This window comes from Rhincodon typus, chromosome 24 (assembly GCF_021869965.1).
Source record: "Rhincodon typus isolate 14 chromosome 24, sRhiTyp1.1, whole genome shotgun sequence".
Taxonomy (NCBI): domain Eukaryota; kingdom Metazoa; phylum Chordata; class Chondrichthyes; order Orectolobiformes; family Rhincodontidae; genus Rhincodon; species Rhincodon typus.
The window spans coordinates 23,902,395-23,919,270 of NC_063355.1; the positions used below are offsets into that span (position 1 = coordinate 23,902,395).

The 16,876-nt window shown below is 37.4% G+C and overlaps 1 protein-coding gene across 1 annotated transcript in view; it reads left to right on the forward strand.

Moving 5' to 3' along the window:
* LOC109913953 (calcium/calmodulin-dependent protein kinase kinase 2) overlaps window positions 1-16,876 on the forward strand; it is a 101,187-nt gene that overhangs the window by 56,033 nt on the left and 28,278 nt on the right. The window contains exons 8-14 of the mRNA XM_020513519.2: window positions 7,864-7,885; window positions 11,154-11,242; window positions 11,908-12,107; window positions 12,781-12,834; window positions 13,021-13,094; window positions 13,343-13,430; window positions 15,257-15,385. Of these exons, the coding sequence (XP_020369108.2) occupies window positions 7,864-7,885; window positions 11,154-11,242; window positions 11,908-12,107; window positions 12,781-12,834; window positions 13,021-13,094; window positions 13,343-13,430; window positions 15,257-15,385 (656 nt within the window). The remainder of the gene's footprint in view (window positions 1-7,863; window positions 7,886-11,153; window positions 11,243-11,907; window positions 12,108-12,780; window positions 12,835-13,020; window positions 13,095-13,342; window positions 13,431-15,256; window positions 15,386-16,876) is intronic.

The window sequence follows — 16,876 nt, forward strand, 5'->3', positions numbered from 1 at the left end:
TCATGTTTTAAATAAAAAGGGCAGGAAAGTTTGGCACCTTGTGACTGTATGATGAAAATACAGAGCTGGAATTCCTACACAGCAAGCCAGCATGATGATGAATCTATCTCCCAGTTCACAACAATTTAAAGTCAGTAGAATTCTGTGAATTTGGAGACAACCTAAATGATGCTGTCAGAGACAGACCATTGTGTGGTTTAAGATATGAAGCATTCCAGAAAAAAGTACTGACAGGAAGGAGCCTCTCTGCTCCTATGATGCTGCTTGGCCTGCTGTGTTCATCCAGCCCTGCACCTTGTTGTCACTGACAGGAAGGAACCTAGACTTAAAGAAGGTACTGGAACTAGCACCCAAGGAAGCTCGGCAGCTAAGCTTGAGGATAAAAGTAATAAAATGGTGGCTGATATAAAATGGTGGCTGAGAGATCTACGCCGATGCAAACTCAAAACTGTCATTGGTGTGAAAACAGGTTATGCAGTATGCAGGAGCTGTATGCGGAATCTGGAAGAAAGGATACGTTTGAACGGGCATGTTTGAGGAATAAACATGAGCATACAGCAAAAGTACAGAAACTAAAGAGTAAGAAGAAAATCTGCACAGTACAGAAAGGGCATGAGAAAAATCTTGACTCTAAGTCCAAAGAGGAGCTGTTATTAAAGATACTAACCATTGCAAGCAACATCAACTGATACTGTGCCACTCCCTTACTAAATGGCAAACTGTGGAGGTCGATACTGGGGTGGTGATTTCATTGATACCTGAAAATGTACATGAGAAGCAGCTGAGTCACATCACACTGCAACTCTCAACAATTGTACTAAGAATGTACACAGGCAAAGTGGTGCCTTTAGAGGATTGTATCAATGTAAATGTTCAGTTATGCAGGCAGTCTACCACCCCTATTGTACGTCATGATGAAAGATGATTCAGTGGTGATTTTAAGATCACTCTTAATCCAGTACTGTGTGCTGAATGTGGATGACATATTTGCTGGACTAGCTGAAGGTTAGCATTTTAGGTTTGACTAAGATTGATTTCACTATCTCCAGATGAATGTCAACCCTGAGTCAGAAAAACACTTGGTGATTGTAACGTATAAAGGACTACTGAAATACAAGAGATTTCCATTTGGAATCACATCTGCACTTGCATTATTAAACTTGCCATGGATCAGACTTGAAGTGGATTGGGAGGAGTCCAGTGTTCCTTGATGATATTTAGTCAGAGGAAGTAATGAGTAAAAGCGTGTCCACAATTTAGATGCTACTCTGCAGGGACTTGAAGATTATGGCCTAAGAGTGAGCGAAGACAAATTTAAATTCTTAATGTTTTCATTTGGGTATTTAGACTACGTCACTGATGCTAAGGGACTACATGTAATGCCTTCAAAAATAAAGCCAGCACCTAAAAATGCCAAACAACTGTGATCAGTTTTGGGCTGTTTATATTACTGTGGCAGGTGTGTCCCAAATCTTGCGACTATTCTCAAGGCAAATTTATTGTGCCAAAACAAGAATTGGAAATGTGAAAGATTCTTTACATAAACCAAAGAGGCTTTATTTAAGTCAGATCTCCTGACCCATTTTGACACAAAAGTACCATCGCAACTAAAATGCCATGCATCATTGAATGGAGTGAGAGCAGTCATTTCTCATACATTACCTATTGGTGAAGAGAAACCAATAGTTTATCATTAAACCAGCAATGAACAGATTGAGAAGGAATCTCTAGGAATCAATTTTGGCATTAGACTATATCACCAATACCGGTATGGCCAGGAATGTACCCTACTAATTGACTGCAGTCCATTGATCACAACATTTGAGCCTCATACATGGGTATTTTCTCTATCAAGCCAAATGTAGAGGTGGGTGTTTTTAGTATCAGCTTACACTTATACAGTTAAGTATCAGCAAATATGAGAATTGTTGGGCTCCCTTGATTACCTTTGCCAAATAAGTCAACTACAAACAGTCCTTATGCAGACATTTTCTATTTCAAACAATTAAAGAACACATCAGTAAGAGCAGGACAAATATACTTTAATGAGCCACTACTATCCTGAGATCTTGCCATAAAGTATTATGTTCATCACTTTTGAACAATCCCAGAACTGAAGCCATATGTTCACACAGAAGCTAGAACTGTCTGTGCGAGCAGGATGTCACCAGTGGGGAATGAGGGTCATCGTTCCACCACTGCTAAGGAAACATATGGTTAACTCAACTATACAAAGGGCTCTGTGGCATTGTCAGAATTAAGATGACGGCCAGGGCTCAACTTTGAAATTGAGAAGGCGGAGTAAGTGAGGCTTCTACAAGAGTTCGCAACCTACTTCCATTAGTGCTATTACAGTCATGGAAATGACCAGAAAGGTCAAGGCAAAGAACCCTTGATGACTGAGCCAAAAGTTTTGAATGACAAGAGTTCTTTTTCTGAAGTTGACGCACATATTAAATGGCCTGAAGTTGCCATCATGACTATAACGCCATCAAAGAAAACCATTTAAAGACTGGGGGAGATCTTTGTGAGGTTTGGTTATGCGGAACTACTGTTAGTGATAATGGTCCACAGTTCATATCACGAGTTTATGGACTGTCTAAAGCAGATTGGAATTCAACATATCTGATAAGATCCTTATCAGTTAGCCACAAATGGCTTGGTGGAAACATTTTTTCAGACAATGAAACACTCCTTGGGGTACCTCAAGAATAAGGATTACTATCCAAACGAATCATCCAATTTTTGTTAACATTCCAGAACACAATCCATTCAGCAACTCTGAATTCTCCGACATTGTTCGTGATAAAGTGTCAGTTGTGTACAGTACTTGATTTTGCTAAAGTTACCCATGACAAACAACAGAATCAGGCTTTCCAATGGGATAACAAGGCCAATGCTGATGGTCTGTCTAAATTTACCTCTGCCAAATGAATTGACTACAAACAGTCCTTATGCAGACATAACTAGAGAACACTCAAGAAAGAGCAGCATTTTGCAAACAAGTCAAGAAGCATTGGTGAGGAATTACACCACAGGCAAGAAGTAGATACCAACTGTCATTCTAGCACAGACTGGACCGGTCCCTTGAACCATACAGATGAGGGACGATATATGGATGAGATGTGCAGATCACCCCTTGATAGCCAGAACATATGTGCCAGAGACCACTTTAATTCAAGATCCACAGGTGATTGTGCCAAATAGAGACCTGATGTCAGAATAGTAATTGGATCATCTGAGAGGGATAGTACCTTGGTACAGAATACCATGACGTTGTGCAAACCCCTGAACATTCAATCATCTCAGAAAAAGATGACGATAGATTATGATCCTAGTACATGGAAGACACCAAGGTTAAAGCCAATGAGAAGTATAAATAGGTGCCTGAGATGTGCTGGCAGCTACACAAGAATTGATGTCTTTGAAATGTCTTAGTGACTGACTCGTATATACGATTGTAAATATTGTGAATGTTTTCATTGCAAGAGCCTCTGATGTAAAGGGGGAGCGATGTTGTGTATTTGTGCAAGTGTAGCAGACAGTCATTTTGTGAGTCTTGTCACATGACATCATTAGCCATTTTAGGTGGGAAAATCATTTCGTCTAACCTTGCTGCTGGTAAACATCTCCATAATAAAGCTCTGCTGTGTAACATTTCAGCTTGCTAGTCCTTCCTGCCAAAGTCCTTAACCTTATTTTCCTATATTGTGCCCAATTGGCCAAAATTTTACCCACTTGCCTAACTTGTCCATGTCTAACTGTAAGATCTGGGTCATTCTCAGCACTTACCTTCTCATTTTTTTTGTACTATCTGCGAACTTGCCTACAGTACATTGACTGACTTTCTTCATCCAAGTCAATACTTTATGTTGTAAATAACTGTGACACCCTCTTCCCAACATTGATCCCTGCAGTGCTGCAATAGTCGCAGTTTGCCATACTAAAAATGCATCCATTATCCCAACTCTGTCTTCTAGAAATTAACCAATTCTCTGTCCATATTGTCCCTAGCACCATGGTTTTTTTTTTTTATCTTGTTAATTCACCTAATGTGTGGCAGCTTATCAAACACCATGTGTTCAGTTTTGGTCTCCCTGCTATAGGAAGCGTGCTGTGAAACTTGAAAGGGTTCAGAAAAGATTTACAAGGACATTGCCACCCTAACGTGTTACCAATAATAGTTATTGAGCTAACTGGCAAATAGTTAGTTACTTTTTTTGTGTGTGTATGTCTCCTTCCCTTTTCACATAAAGGTGTTACTTTAACAGTTTTTCAATTATCTGGCACTTTTCTAGAATCGAAGGAATTTTGGATGATTGCCACCAGTTTATCCACTATGTCTGTAGCTACTTTTAATATCCTAGGATGCATCCCATCAGGTCCAGGAGATTTATCGATCTTTAGTTTCCCTATCATTCTTTGTCAAGTGATAGGTATTGTAGTTATTTCCTCTTCTCCGAGTATTTTTCAAATCTGTTTTCCACTGGAATGAATGCCTTTTGTTGTGAAGACTGATGTAAAGTGTCAGTTCAGCTCCTTTGCCATTTCCTGGTTCCCCATTATTCCCTAGCCTCATTCTCTAAGGGTCCTGTATTACTTCCACCTCTCATTCCTTTTTATGTATTTAAAGAAGCTCTTGTTTGTCTTGCTATTACTGTCAAGTTTACCCTCCAGGGTAATCTTTCCCACTTTTTATTATTTTTTTTATTTGTCTTTTATTGGTTTTTAAAACTTTGCCAGTCCTCTGGCTTACCATTAATCTTTGTCACATTGTATGCTTCTTTCTGCAATTTGATGCTTTCCTTAATTTTCCTGGTTAACTATAGTTGGATTATTTAAACCTAAAGGAAACTAGTTACCTTTCCTGCAGCAGTTACTGTAAGCTGTGACTTTTGAACTGATAAATCAGAGACCTTTTCCAAGAGAATTGGTAACTCTGAATTCCTTACTAACTAGAAACCTACCTGAACAAGGGGTCTGGTCAACTTGGGGGGTGATGCATGTGTTTACACTTAAATGTCAATTTTTATATCATTTTACTTATTGCTGCGGTCTAATTATTTATGAAGATTAATAGTTTTTCAATCCTTGGTTAGTACAGAAACCTGGCCTGTACTTTCCATGAGCTTTGGCTGAAAGTCAAGAAAATTGGGGTACTATGCTTGCTTTTAAAGAAAGCTAACAGTTGGATAAATTCCAGGAATAGCAGGGCTCGATTTATAACGCACTACCCCAGTGAATCATAACAGTCTCAATAAAGTTAATTTGTGAATTAGGTGCTTTATGTCATCAAATCTTTGTGATACATAAGCAGAAGTAGGCTGTACAGCCCTCAAGTCTGGTCCACCATTCAGTAAGATTCAGGCTGACCCTGTATGATGCCTCATTTCCAATTTTCTTTCTGCACTCTTCCCACACATCCCTGCTGCCAAGCACCCTTGACAATCTAAAATCTATCTCAATTAACCTCAAATAGATTCATTGACCCATTTTCTATTACTTTCCAGGGGAGAGAATTCCACTTACTGACAACCTTCTGAGAGAAAAAGTTCTCTTCATCTCTATCTTAAAAAAATGATTTGTTGTTTTTAAAGTGTGTTCCCAAGTTTTCAATCTTCCACAAGAGAAAACATCACACAGTCATGCCCCCTCAGAATCTTGTATATTTCCCTCCCGTTCTTCTAAACTACAATTGGTAAAACTCCAACTATTCAGTCTTTTTCCTTGATAAGCCCTTCATCCCAGGAATGAGTCAGCTGAACTTCTGTGAATTGCTTCTAATGCAATCATATCCTTTTTCAAATAAGAAAACTGTACACAGTACTTCAGATGTGCTATCACCAAGGGCGGGTAGCATTAAAACTTTGCTACTTTCACATTCCATCCCTCTTGCAATGAATGCCAACGTTCTATTTGCACACTAAGTTTATGTTCTGACTGTGTAGAACTGACAAATGTAAACCAATAAAACAATCTCTTAAAGGCTTCTATAGAACTATTTCAGTCATTTAAAAACATTTCTGTAATTAATGTCACCATTCACTAGTTGAGATTTAAGACTGGAGCGAGCACAGTTCATAAAATGTAGTCAGTACTTAATGCCAAGACTTTATATTTAGGCTGCTTTTTCTTCTCCACATGTGCCACTTATAAAATCTTTTGGAGTTCCACTGCCAGTGAAGGAAATGTTCTGAATTTATGGTTCCCATAGAAACAGATAACATTTAGAAAGATACAAGATTTGAATTCCCAGGGACTGGCAAAGCATCACATGACAAGATTTCAAGTTTTAAAACATTTACTGTACAAATGAATTAAAAGCAACATTGAATAAGTACTATTTTTATATGCACCTTATACTTGAAACCACAAAAATGTTCCCCACATTTAACTTTTAAACCAACTGAAAATCTCACTCCATGCTTATACTTTACAGTATGTTTTAAGTGACAGATCATCCTTCAGGAGCCAGCTAAGAATTATTCCTAGCTCTTGTGGGCTTGCTTTCTTTTACCCCTTCCTGGTGGGCAACTTTTAATCCTAGAACTGACTTTTAAAGTGGGAGCAAATTAGAGATTCTTCCCACCAGCTAAGCTAAATGACACTTTCAGTCTTGATTAAATCTTCACAAACTTGATCTCTTCAATCTGAGTGCAAACTCCCATTCAGGAAATGAACAACAAGCCCAGTGTTTTCTCTAACAAAAACAGAAATTACTGGAAAAGCTTAGCAGGTCTGCTAGCATAGTGGAGAGGAATTGGAGTTAACATTTCAGTTCCGGTGACCCTTCCCCAGTGTTTTTTCTGCCTTGTGTGCACCAATAGTCCCAAAGCAAACCAGGTTGTAGAGTTTGCAGCATTACTGCTTAATCAGATGAATACATTTTAAAAGTATTTTGATGGAGCTGAGGCGGTCAGAGTGCATATCAGTTTTCTGACAGCCGACTCAGAAACACTAGCCCATTGTCCGAGATTTTTAACACCTATAGAAGCACACAACTTTCTTCTGTTGATTTGGAGCATGCGGTGATTAGCATTTGGTAAAGCAGAAAGTACCAGGAAAAAATGTCAGTACAGTTAGCTCTGACAGCATCTACGGAGAGAGAAGCAGAGTCAACATTTCTTGTTCAATATGATTCTTTGGAGCAAAGAGAAGTCTAATAGGATTCAACATTAACTCTGTTTCTCTCATCATGGATGCTGCCAGACTTGTTGAGTTTCTTCAACACTTTTTATTTCAGACTTCCAGTATCCACAATATGTTACATTTGTTTTAGTCTTGCCTTGTTTAAATGGGCCAAAATCAGAAATGCAGCTGGGTTCTGCTGCAATCAGGTCAGAGGCAAATAGAAAGCGCACAATTTGACATTCACCATACCACCTACACTGAAACGAGTTAGCTGTAGGAAATTTGAGCTTTTGTTTTGTGAAGTAGAAGGTCAAAGTTATTTTATGAAAAAGTACTTGTAAACAAATGAATATCATGCCAGTCTGCTGTGTGATAATGCAAATCATCAAGGTCAAAAGTAAAATACTGCAGAAGCTTGAAATCTGAAATAAGGCAGTGCTGGAGAAACTTAACAGGTGTGGTAGCAACTGTGTAGAGAGAAACAGAGTTAAGGCTTTGAGTCCAAAGGCTCTTCTTCAAAACATTTCTAAAGAAGATTCAATGGACCCGAAACACTAACTCTTTCTCTCTCCACAGGTGCTGCCAAATAAAAAAATAAAATTAACTCCTTTGTGTGACATCAACAACAGGATCATTATGTAAGTGTTAATTCATTTTAACGCTCTTATGTAACAAAGATACATAAAATGTACTCTACAGAAACTGAATGTAATTCTATTTCTTCTCCTTCAGTTTTTGAACTTGTGAAACAAGGGTAAGTATTTTTCTTTTTCCTCCTTTATTGATTGTCATTTAAATTTTTCAGTTTTACGCGCAAAGATGCTCCAGTTTGAGTCTCTTCTCATTTTAGTGAAATGCATATCCTGTGCTGCACCAAATCCCAAGCAAGCTCATTGCGTCCGGAAATTCATTGGATTGTCACAGAAGGAGGCCATTTGATTCATTGAATATGCACTGGCTGTCTGCAAAAGCAATTTGGATAGTCTAAACATTTTTTCCGTAACACAGATTTTATTTTCTGTTAGGTACTTATCCAGCACTCTTTAAAAGTCAAAAGCTGGCTTAGCAGTGATGTCACTGATCTAGTAACTGAGGAGATTCCTTTGCTATCATTTTGATGACACTGGTTCAAATTTCACCATGGCAGATGGTGAAATCTGAATCCAATAAAATCTAGAAGTAAAAGAAAAAAGCTAGTCTAATGGCAATCCTGGTTGATTGTTGTAAAAACCTCTCTGATTCACTGATGTCCTTCAGGGGAAGGAAACTTGCCAACCTTAACTGCTTTGGCCTACATGTGACTCTGAATCTACAATAATGTGGTTGAATCTTAAATGTCCTCTGAAATGGCCAAGACAGCCAAACAAATAAAGAACTGGAGATCTGTCACAAAAAATAGAAATTGCTGGAGAAACTCGGTAGGTCTGGCAGCATCTGTCGGAAGGAAGCAGAGTTAACATTTTGGGTCTGGTGACTCTTCATCAGAAAAGTAGTAGTGAGCCAAACTGTTCAAATACGTCCGATAATGGTAACAAAATTTTCTACATCCCCTGAGAATAAAAAATATTGAACCTTTCTTACCACACGCTTGAGCAATTTCTTACAAATCCTAACCACTCACCCCATTTTTAAAAAAATTTTCTCATGTAGCCTTTGGTTCTTTTGCTCATACACTTTAAATCTGTATCCTTCTGCCAAAAGAATGAGTTTGTCCCTATCTCCTCTGTCTAGGAATTTTGAATACATTTATCAAAACTTATTTCACCACAAGTATGGCTGAATTTTGCTAAAGTCAAAAACATTACCACTAGTGCAGTGTAATATTATTTAGCTCCCTTTGATTGAACCACTTCCTTGGTTTGATAGTAAAACTGAAGAATTTAAATAACTTGTTGTATTAGTGAAGTGTATGCAGTATTTTGCTTTGAGACTTCATATCATGGCCCTGATTTTGCACTGAGAATAACAGTGAGGCTACAGCCCCCTCTGTTATTACAATGTAAATCCAACAGCAACTTTAGGAGTCCATAGATTTGCAAGTAAACATTGATATCAGGAATTTGCTGTCCAAGTTATCCTGCTACTTCAAAGGCTGTGCTATATCAGTACCTGTCAGAGAGATTTGACATTTAAATGCTGTAGTCACTTACAAAAGGTGTCAGGAAAGTTAGAGCAGGTGAATTCATATGTTAGTGAATAACTTCCAAGCAACCTCTCAAACTTAAACTTAATTCTATTACCATAAAGCCTAATTTCTACAGAATTTAACTAGTGTTGGAGTTCTAAAAAAATTTTTTACGTTTTTTCTTTCTATTTCTTGAATCTTTCACCCATTTTTTTTCCTCTTTCTTTAATTTTACTTTTTTATATGATTTTGCAATGAATTAATTAATTTATGCTTCCTGGTTTAGACTCCAGACAGAATTTTGGAAACACAGTGGAGGTGGCAGGCCTGGAAATTCCTGGCACCAGCCAGTGTGCCAGTTAGCTACTTCACTTGCACTTTTTAAAGGGCCTGCATCAGGAATAAAGCAGCCACCCACCTGCAAGTGACAAGTAGCCAACTTGAAGCAATTAAGGCTCCTCTCCAGGCAGCAGGTGGCCTCTTTTGGTGACTGAAATGCAGGCAGTGAACCAAGGTGATCTCCCAGCAACAGATGGAAAAGCCTGAAGCACTTTACATGCTACACTACTACCCTACTGATGCAGGAAAACAGCTACACCTGTAGACACATGTTGCCCATTAGAGGTGTTTCCACTCTGCAAAAGTAGCCTAGCAAGGCATGGCTATTGTTATTCTCAAAGATTTTAAAAGCTCTGAGCGGGTGCCTCCATTTTGCCTTTATCTGCATCAGAAGGTTGCCAGTCTGTTAGCGAATGACTTATTGAACACCCTCCATCTGCCCAAGCATTTGGAGCCTGCCTGCAATCCCTAATTGGACAGGACGCCACCTTTTGGATGTTAATTAGCCAGTTAAGTGAAATCTGCATAGGGTGTATGTCATGTCCTTGCACTGCAGTCAGGAACAAAAAGTGATGTAGATGGTGGGGTCTGAAAACACAAACCCTGACCAATTATGATGTAAATTCTTCAATCTCATTTGTTTAAAAGCTTTGCGGTTTGCCTGATTGCACATGGCACTGATCTTCTATACATGGTGCCAACCTGGAAGTGATCTCTCATAGTGCAAATTGCCTTTCAAAAAGCTCTGAAAACGTCTGTGGGTAATTGTCAACATGATGAGTGGCAGGTGTTATTCCTTCACTACTGACTGCAAAGTGCAAACCCGTGTATTTTCATTCAAAAAATTTAGAAAATATTTAATGGTCTCTTTGACCAAGTGTTTTGTTGTGTTCCATGTATGCCCACAGTACTGGTAAATGTTCTCTAATGTTTATCAGAATGTGACTGCTCACACTCAATTTTTTTTCACTTCTGAGTATTGGAAAATAACATACAATAAAACTTACGGTTGGATCTTTAAACAAATTTAATTTGAAATCTCAATTGGCTTTTTGTCCTTTCTAGGACCACAATCACATTTTTATGCAATATCGATGGGTTATTAATGTACATGTTACACTGTCAAAACCAGATGTTTTAATTTATTTATACTCCTCTTCCAGTGTTGCTACTTTAAATGGTTCTCACTGATCACATATTGTAATCTGGCAAAGACCTGCTGCATGTCCTGTACAGTCAGCTGCATGCATATACAACAGCAATGAATACTTGTCAAGCTTTACTCACAAAATGCACCCAGGCCTTAGTCGATGTGGCTGTGTGACCATCTGTGAAGCATCTGGAAGTGACATTGTGGGTTATTTCTAATTTTTTACACTTCTCTTTCCAAGTGGAAAACAACGAATGTCTAGCCTTTCCTATTTCCATTGAACAAATCAAAAATGTATAATGTATCTATTTCTGGCAAAACTTGAAATTATGTATAGTTGTGGAAAGTTAGAATTCAAGGGACTTCAACTGCACCAAGTTGTTTCCAATTATTTCTATATTGTTTCAGCCCTGTAATGGAGGTTCCAACTGAAAAACCCTTGTCAGAAGAACAAGCACGATTTTACTTTCAAGACTTGATTATGGGAATTGAATTCTGTAAGTGTAGGACATGTTCCAATGTGTGCCTGTGGTTAGAGGGACTTCTGGATGAAGTGGTGTTAATGTTATTTCTTTCCCCATTCCCTGTTTTTCTATTCAGTGCACAACCCCTGCAAATAAGGAGGTATTGTGCTCCTTATCTTCTTTTATCATGCTCGTAACTGCATTTTGACACATACATGTGTGGTCTAAGGTTAGCATTGCTCTTTGTGGGATAATGCATGACAATGCCAAAATTGAGATTGGAAACTTAACTTGGAATCAGAAGGAGAGATTCCCCATTAGATCACTGAAGCATTCTTCAAGAATAGTGTTTATATCCGTTGTATAAGATGTAGAACGATCAGAGATATCTACTACAACTGAGTTTCTGGTTTTTTTTTTGCTGTGATTGTACCTCTTCTGAAGGCAAAGTGTTCATGAAGAAAAATGCAGTAGTTTCATACACAGCATCCAGTTCTTATTGCTTTCTCATCTTGAGGTGTTTAAATACTTTGAAGATTTTATATATCAGTGCATTGTTTTTTATTTGTACTGGAGGAAAATGGTGATAGGCATTTGAAACTGTGTGTTAAATATATTCCTGTGTTCTGAACTGTAGTACTGCTATATCACATTAAAGAGTTCAAAATTGACCTCAACAAGAAATGTTTTGTATGCAGTGCACTATCAAAAGATTATTCATCGTGACATTAAACCTTCCAATCTGTTGGCTGGAGAAGATGGCCATATCAAAATAGCTGACTTTGGGGTTAGCAACCAGTTTGAGGGAACAGATGCCCTTCTGACCAGCAGTGTGGGCACACCTGCATTCATGGCTCCCGAGACCATTTCTGAAACCAGGAAGAATTTTCATGGCAAGGTAAAAAAATAAGTCATTTATGACTGATCTATTAATTACAATGTACTATAATCTGAAATTCTTGAATTTTTACAATTGCCTTTCCAATTTGACATTTTGTGTTTTATGTTAGAACTAATTTTAAATCTTTGAAATGAAATCTGTTTTAATGGAAAGTGAAAATATTTTGCCTGTCCCTTTTTAAGCCTTGGTTGCAATTTCTGTTCGGTTTACTTCAACGCAAGCCTTTTTACTTTGTGATGGTTATGTTTAGAAGGTTTTCTAGAATTAAAATTAAAACTACAAGTTCTCATAGTGGTTCAAAAGAAATACAAACAATAATTGTTTAGAGGAAATTGAAAATATAGCATTATGCATGGTCTTTGTGGTATAGACAATGGGGAAATGTGGAGACTAATCGGCAAGCTGAGACGATCCTCCAAAAAGGCAAAAAAAATGTAGTGCAAGGATTTCTAAGTTGGGAGCAATTTGCTCCTGTGGAATTTTCCTCTTTTTGGTCAAACAATTCTAAAACCTTACCATGAAATGTAAATATGTCTTGCTTGCTTTTTATAAGGAATGTTTCTTGAGCTACTTTTCTACAGTTTATTTACAGTCTCAGATTTTAGGCTGAGGCCTGTAACATATTGATATTTGTTTCATTTTGGAACCTGATTATAATTTCTCTGATTAGGCTTTGGATGTTTGGGCAATGGGCATCACGTTGTACTGTTTCGTTTTGGGACATGTAAGTATAAGAAATGTTAAATTGTGTTGCATGACTTAATACAATAATTTTATTAATGTCACTACTTTTTATTATAATGCCTTTAACTTTTTAATCTATTGTGTTTCTTGATTATTTGACGACTACATTTGCAGCTTGTAAAATCTTAAAGGATATAAAACTGATAGAGCTCAATTTTTATGATAGTGCCCCTTCATGGATGATCAGATATTAAGTCTGCATAACAAAATCAAGAACCAGCCTGTGGAGTTTCCTGAGCAGTGAGTGGTTTGCAAGCTTATACATTTCTTTTTCAGTTTAGATTTGTTTTAGTGTGTTTGTTTTTTCTGAACTTCATCTGTACCCAAATTTTATTATTTCTGTCTCAATCAAATGTTTTCTTCTTAATCAGCAATTCTGCTTTACAGATTTCTTTTGTGGGATGAGGGAATGAATAATTGAATGTGGGAAACGTTGCTATCTTTTAGGTATATATATTTAAGTGCCTATTATTAATTTTGCGAGCTAGGCCAGACCTCTCTGAAGAACTCAAGGATCTCATTTTTAAAATGCTAGATAAAAACCCGGAAACCAGGATCACAGTTTCACAGATCAAGGTAAGACAAAGAAATATTACGCTATCGATCATTCTGACGTTCTTGTCATTTTTGTTATGCACACAACACTAAAAATTTTAATGTAATAAAAGTGAACATATTGAAGTCATTGATTCTGTTGACTTCCTTGTATCTCTAAACTGTAATTTCATTCAATGTATAAAAACATCACGTTCAAATAATAATAATTTCATCAAACGGGGTAGCAAAAGGCAAGATTATCACTTCAGGAAATGATTTTGTGTTTTAGACTTGAATTCATGGAACATTACCCATCTTGGGCAAGTTTTTTTTGAAATATTTAATGAGTGCCAAAGTTTCAACATGCCAATTTCAGGACTGAAGAATTTAGACAGCTAAACCATTTGGTTCTTTGACTGCACTCTCTCAAATATATTCAGCCATATCCTGTCCCAAGTTCAGAAAAGCAGTAATGGACTTTCTTACCAAACACTATCTGGAGTATCAACTTGTGTTCCAATTTTGCTCCCTTTGGGAAATACCTTAGTTCTGCTAAATGCCTCCCCAGGCAAACTGGCTAATTCTTCTGCCCTACAGTGGCCAAATATTAACGAAATTGCAAGAAAAGGGTAAAAATTAAAAGCCCTGCTCCTAATGCTAACATTTTTCTTCATTGTAAGTGGATGGTCAGTTGAGTAAAATTTAATTAAGTACATGTTATGAGAAACAGATTAGGCATGAGTTTAGTAATTTTCCTTGCACAACCAATTGCCATGGTTTTGATAATGAGCCTGTTCTTACAAATTATTGCTGATTTGGCCTTGATATTGTTAGGACCAAGCTGATTGACAGGTTTTCTACCTGCTGGGTGGGAACGCCTGCTGCACAAGGATGCATCCATGCAAAGAGCAGGTTAGGGACCAGTGAGAGATTGGGAGCATATGGGTAGAGGATTTCTCCTGATCAAGAGTGGTTACTGCTGGTTGAGGGAAACCAGATGGTAATCGTGACAGGATGTTGGTACTCAGCAAACATGACAAGTGAATTGGGTAAGGTTATCCTCCTTGGGAAATACTCCTAATGTTTTTGGCCCACAGTGATATTTCCAAGGCAAGTACTTTATAGATTCAGACCTTCTCCTCAGCTGGATTTCCCAAGACCCAGGAAATTCAAACACTGTTTGTAAAAATGACAGGCTTGTAATAATGGATGCCCATGGCCGCCTCAAAGCTCTTAGCAGCCATGCAATTTCCATTAAAACCAGAAGGACATGGGTTTGAGGCAATTTGGAGTCTGGATTTACATTTTTTTTTACCATTTTAACTTTCTACTGCCTTTGGTAGTTAAAATTTATCCCTCTTTCAGAGGAAATTGTCAAAGCGAACAATTGTTTATAAAGTTCTAAGTAGCAAAACTGTTGCCATATCTGTATGCACTAACCATTCCAGTCTGGAAAATTATTGTTTGGAAACTCTAGTTATTCAGAAATTTTTTAAGCACACCCAAGTCGTCCATAAACATTACTCTTTGACCCTGCAACAAATCAAGAAGTCATTAACTCAGTAAAAGTAATGACTATGTAACTCACGGTGCTTCATAATGTTTTATCACTTTTTATGTTCCAGATAAGTATTTATATCTATCAGGCTTTTGGGTTTACACACTTATGGTAAGGCATTCTAATGTTATTTATAATGCAGAAATTATTTGGTCATAAACATTCCAGACTGGAGAGGTTACAAGGAAATATATTTGCACAGGTACCAAAATAGCAGTTATTACTTGCCTTTCATGGTTGTTGAAATATTGTAAATAATTCAAATTGTGCTGAAGGTATCTCCTTCATGGTCATTTCTTATTTTTAGATGCATCCATGGGTGACAAGACATGGTGCTGAAGCACTTCCTACAGAGGATGAGAATTGTATCCTTGTTGAAGTTACTGAAGAGGAGGTTGAGAATTCGGTCAAACATATTCCAAGCCTGGCAACAGTCGTAAGAGACTATTTTGAATTTTGATCACCCACTTATGCCTCTTCATCTCTAATAAATATTGCTGAGGAATGAGTATCGTGCATAGTTGTAGAGGATCAGCCTTAGGTTACTGGTATTGTCACTTGCTGTCTCTTTTGCGTCTCTCCCATTGGTACAATCTGAGTAAGTACAAGAAGGAGCAAATGCTGTTCAATTCAGTATATGCTGCTAAAACAGCTTTTGAAAAGTCTCAAATGTACAGTGTGGTAGTAACTGTCATATTCATTGCCAGTTACAAAGCTTTGTACAGTAGATAATCTATTTCTAAATCAGCCTCTATGCCAAATATAAACAAACTAACAATGTTGCAAGAACAGTCAGAAATCCTAATGATGCAGGCTAATTCATGTCAACAGGTGGAGGTGCCGGTGTTGGACAAGGGTAGACCAAGGTCAGAAATAGCACAACACCAGGCTTTAGTCCAATAGGTTTAGTTGAAAACACAAGCTTTGGGAGCCTCACTCCTTCCACAGGTGTTAGTGAGAGAGGTGGCATCAGACACAGAATTTATAAGTAAAAGATCAAAAGTTCAAACAACTGAGGATGTATTAAACAAATTTAAGATGCTGTTAAATCTTAAATCAGTTAGAAGGTTTTAATTGATTAATAGGTGTATGTAAATCCTCAAATTCCTTTCAAGTCACTGCCCTGAGAGAACTAAAGGTTTTATAAGTGTAAAGAAGAGGTGACATTTTAGGTCAGACAATGCATGTCGGGTGTGAGGCGTTGTTTAGCACAATTTACAGTCGGTCAATGCAGCGTTGTATAAATTCCTACTTTAGAAATAACACTAGACTGACTCCAAACCAAAACACGAACAGATTCTAAACAAGGCGTCTGACCTAAAATGTCACTACTTCTTTACACTGATAAAACCTTAGTTTTCTCAGGGCAGTGACTTGAAAGAATTTCAGGGATTTATTTATGCATATTAATCAATTAAAACCTTCTAACTAATTAAAGATTTAACAGCATCTTAGGTTTATTTAATATATCCTCATCAGTTGTGTGATCCTCTGATCTTTTTTACTTATAAATTTTGTGTCTGACACCACCTCTTTCACGAATACCAGAAGGAGGAGTGAGGCTCCGAAAGCTTGTGTTTTCAAATGAACCTGTTGGACTATAACCTAGTGTTGTGTGATTTCTGATCTAATTCATGTCAACAGCAGACAATAAATACTGTATCCATAGAAGAAAATAATTCTTCCTGTCCAGTTTGTTTTCTTATATTGGCATGTGTCATAGAAATTTTAAAACCTGCCATTATTATTTCCGTAGTTTAATGTGATAGCATGTCTCTTTCCATCTTGTTTGCACTCAGTAATAGGTTCAAACAACTCTTGATAGTTTCCACAATTATAAGATGAAATTAATGGAGAAATTTATACTAAATGGAAAAATGGATCACCAATCCCCAAATTACTACATTAAGGTGAAATTGTTTTTTGT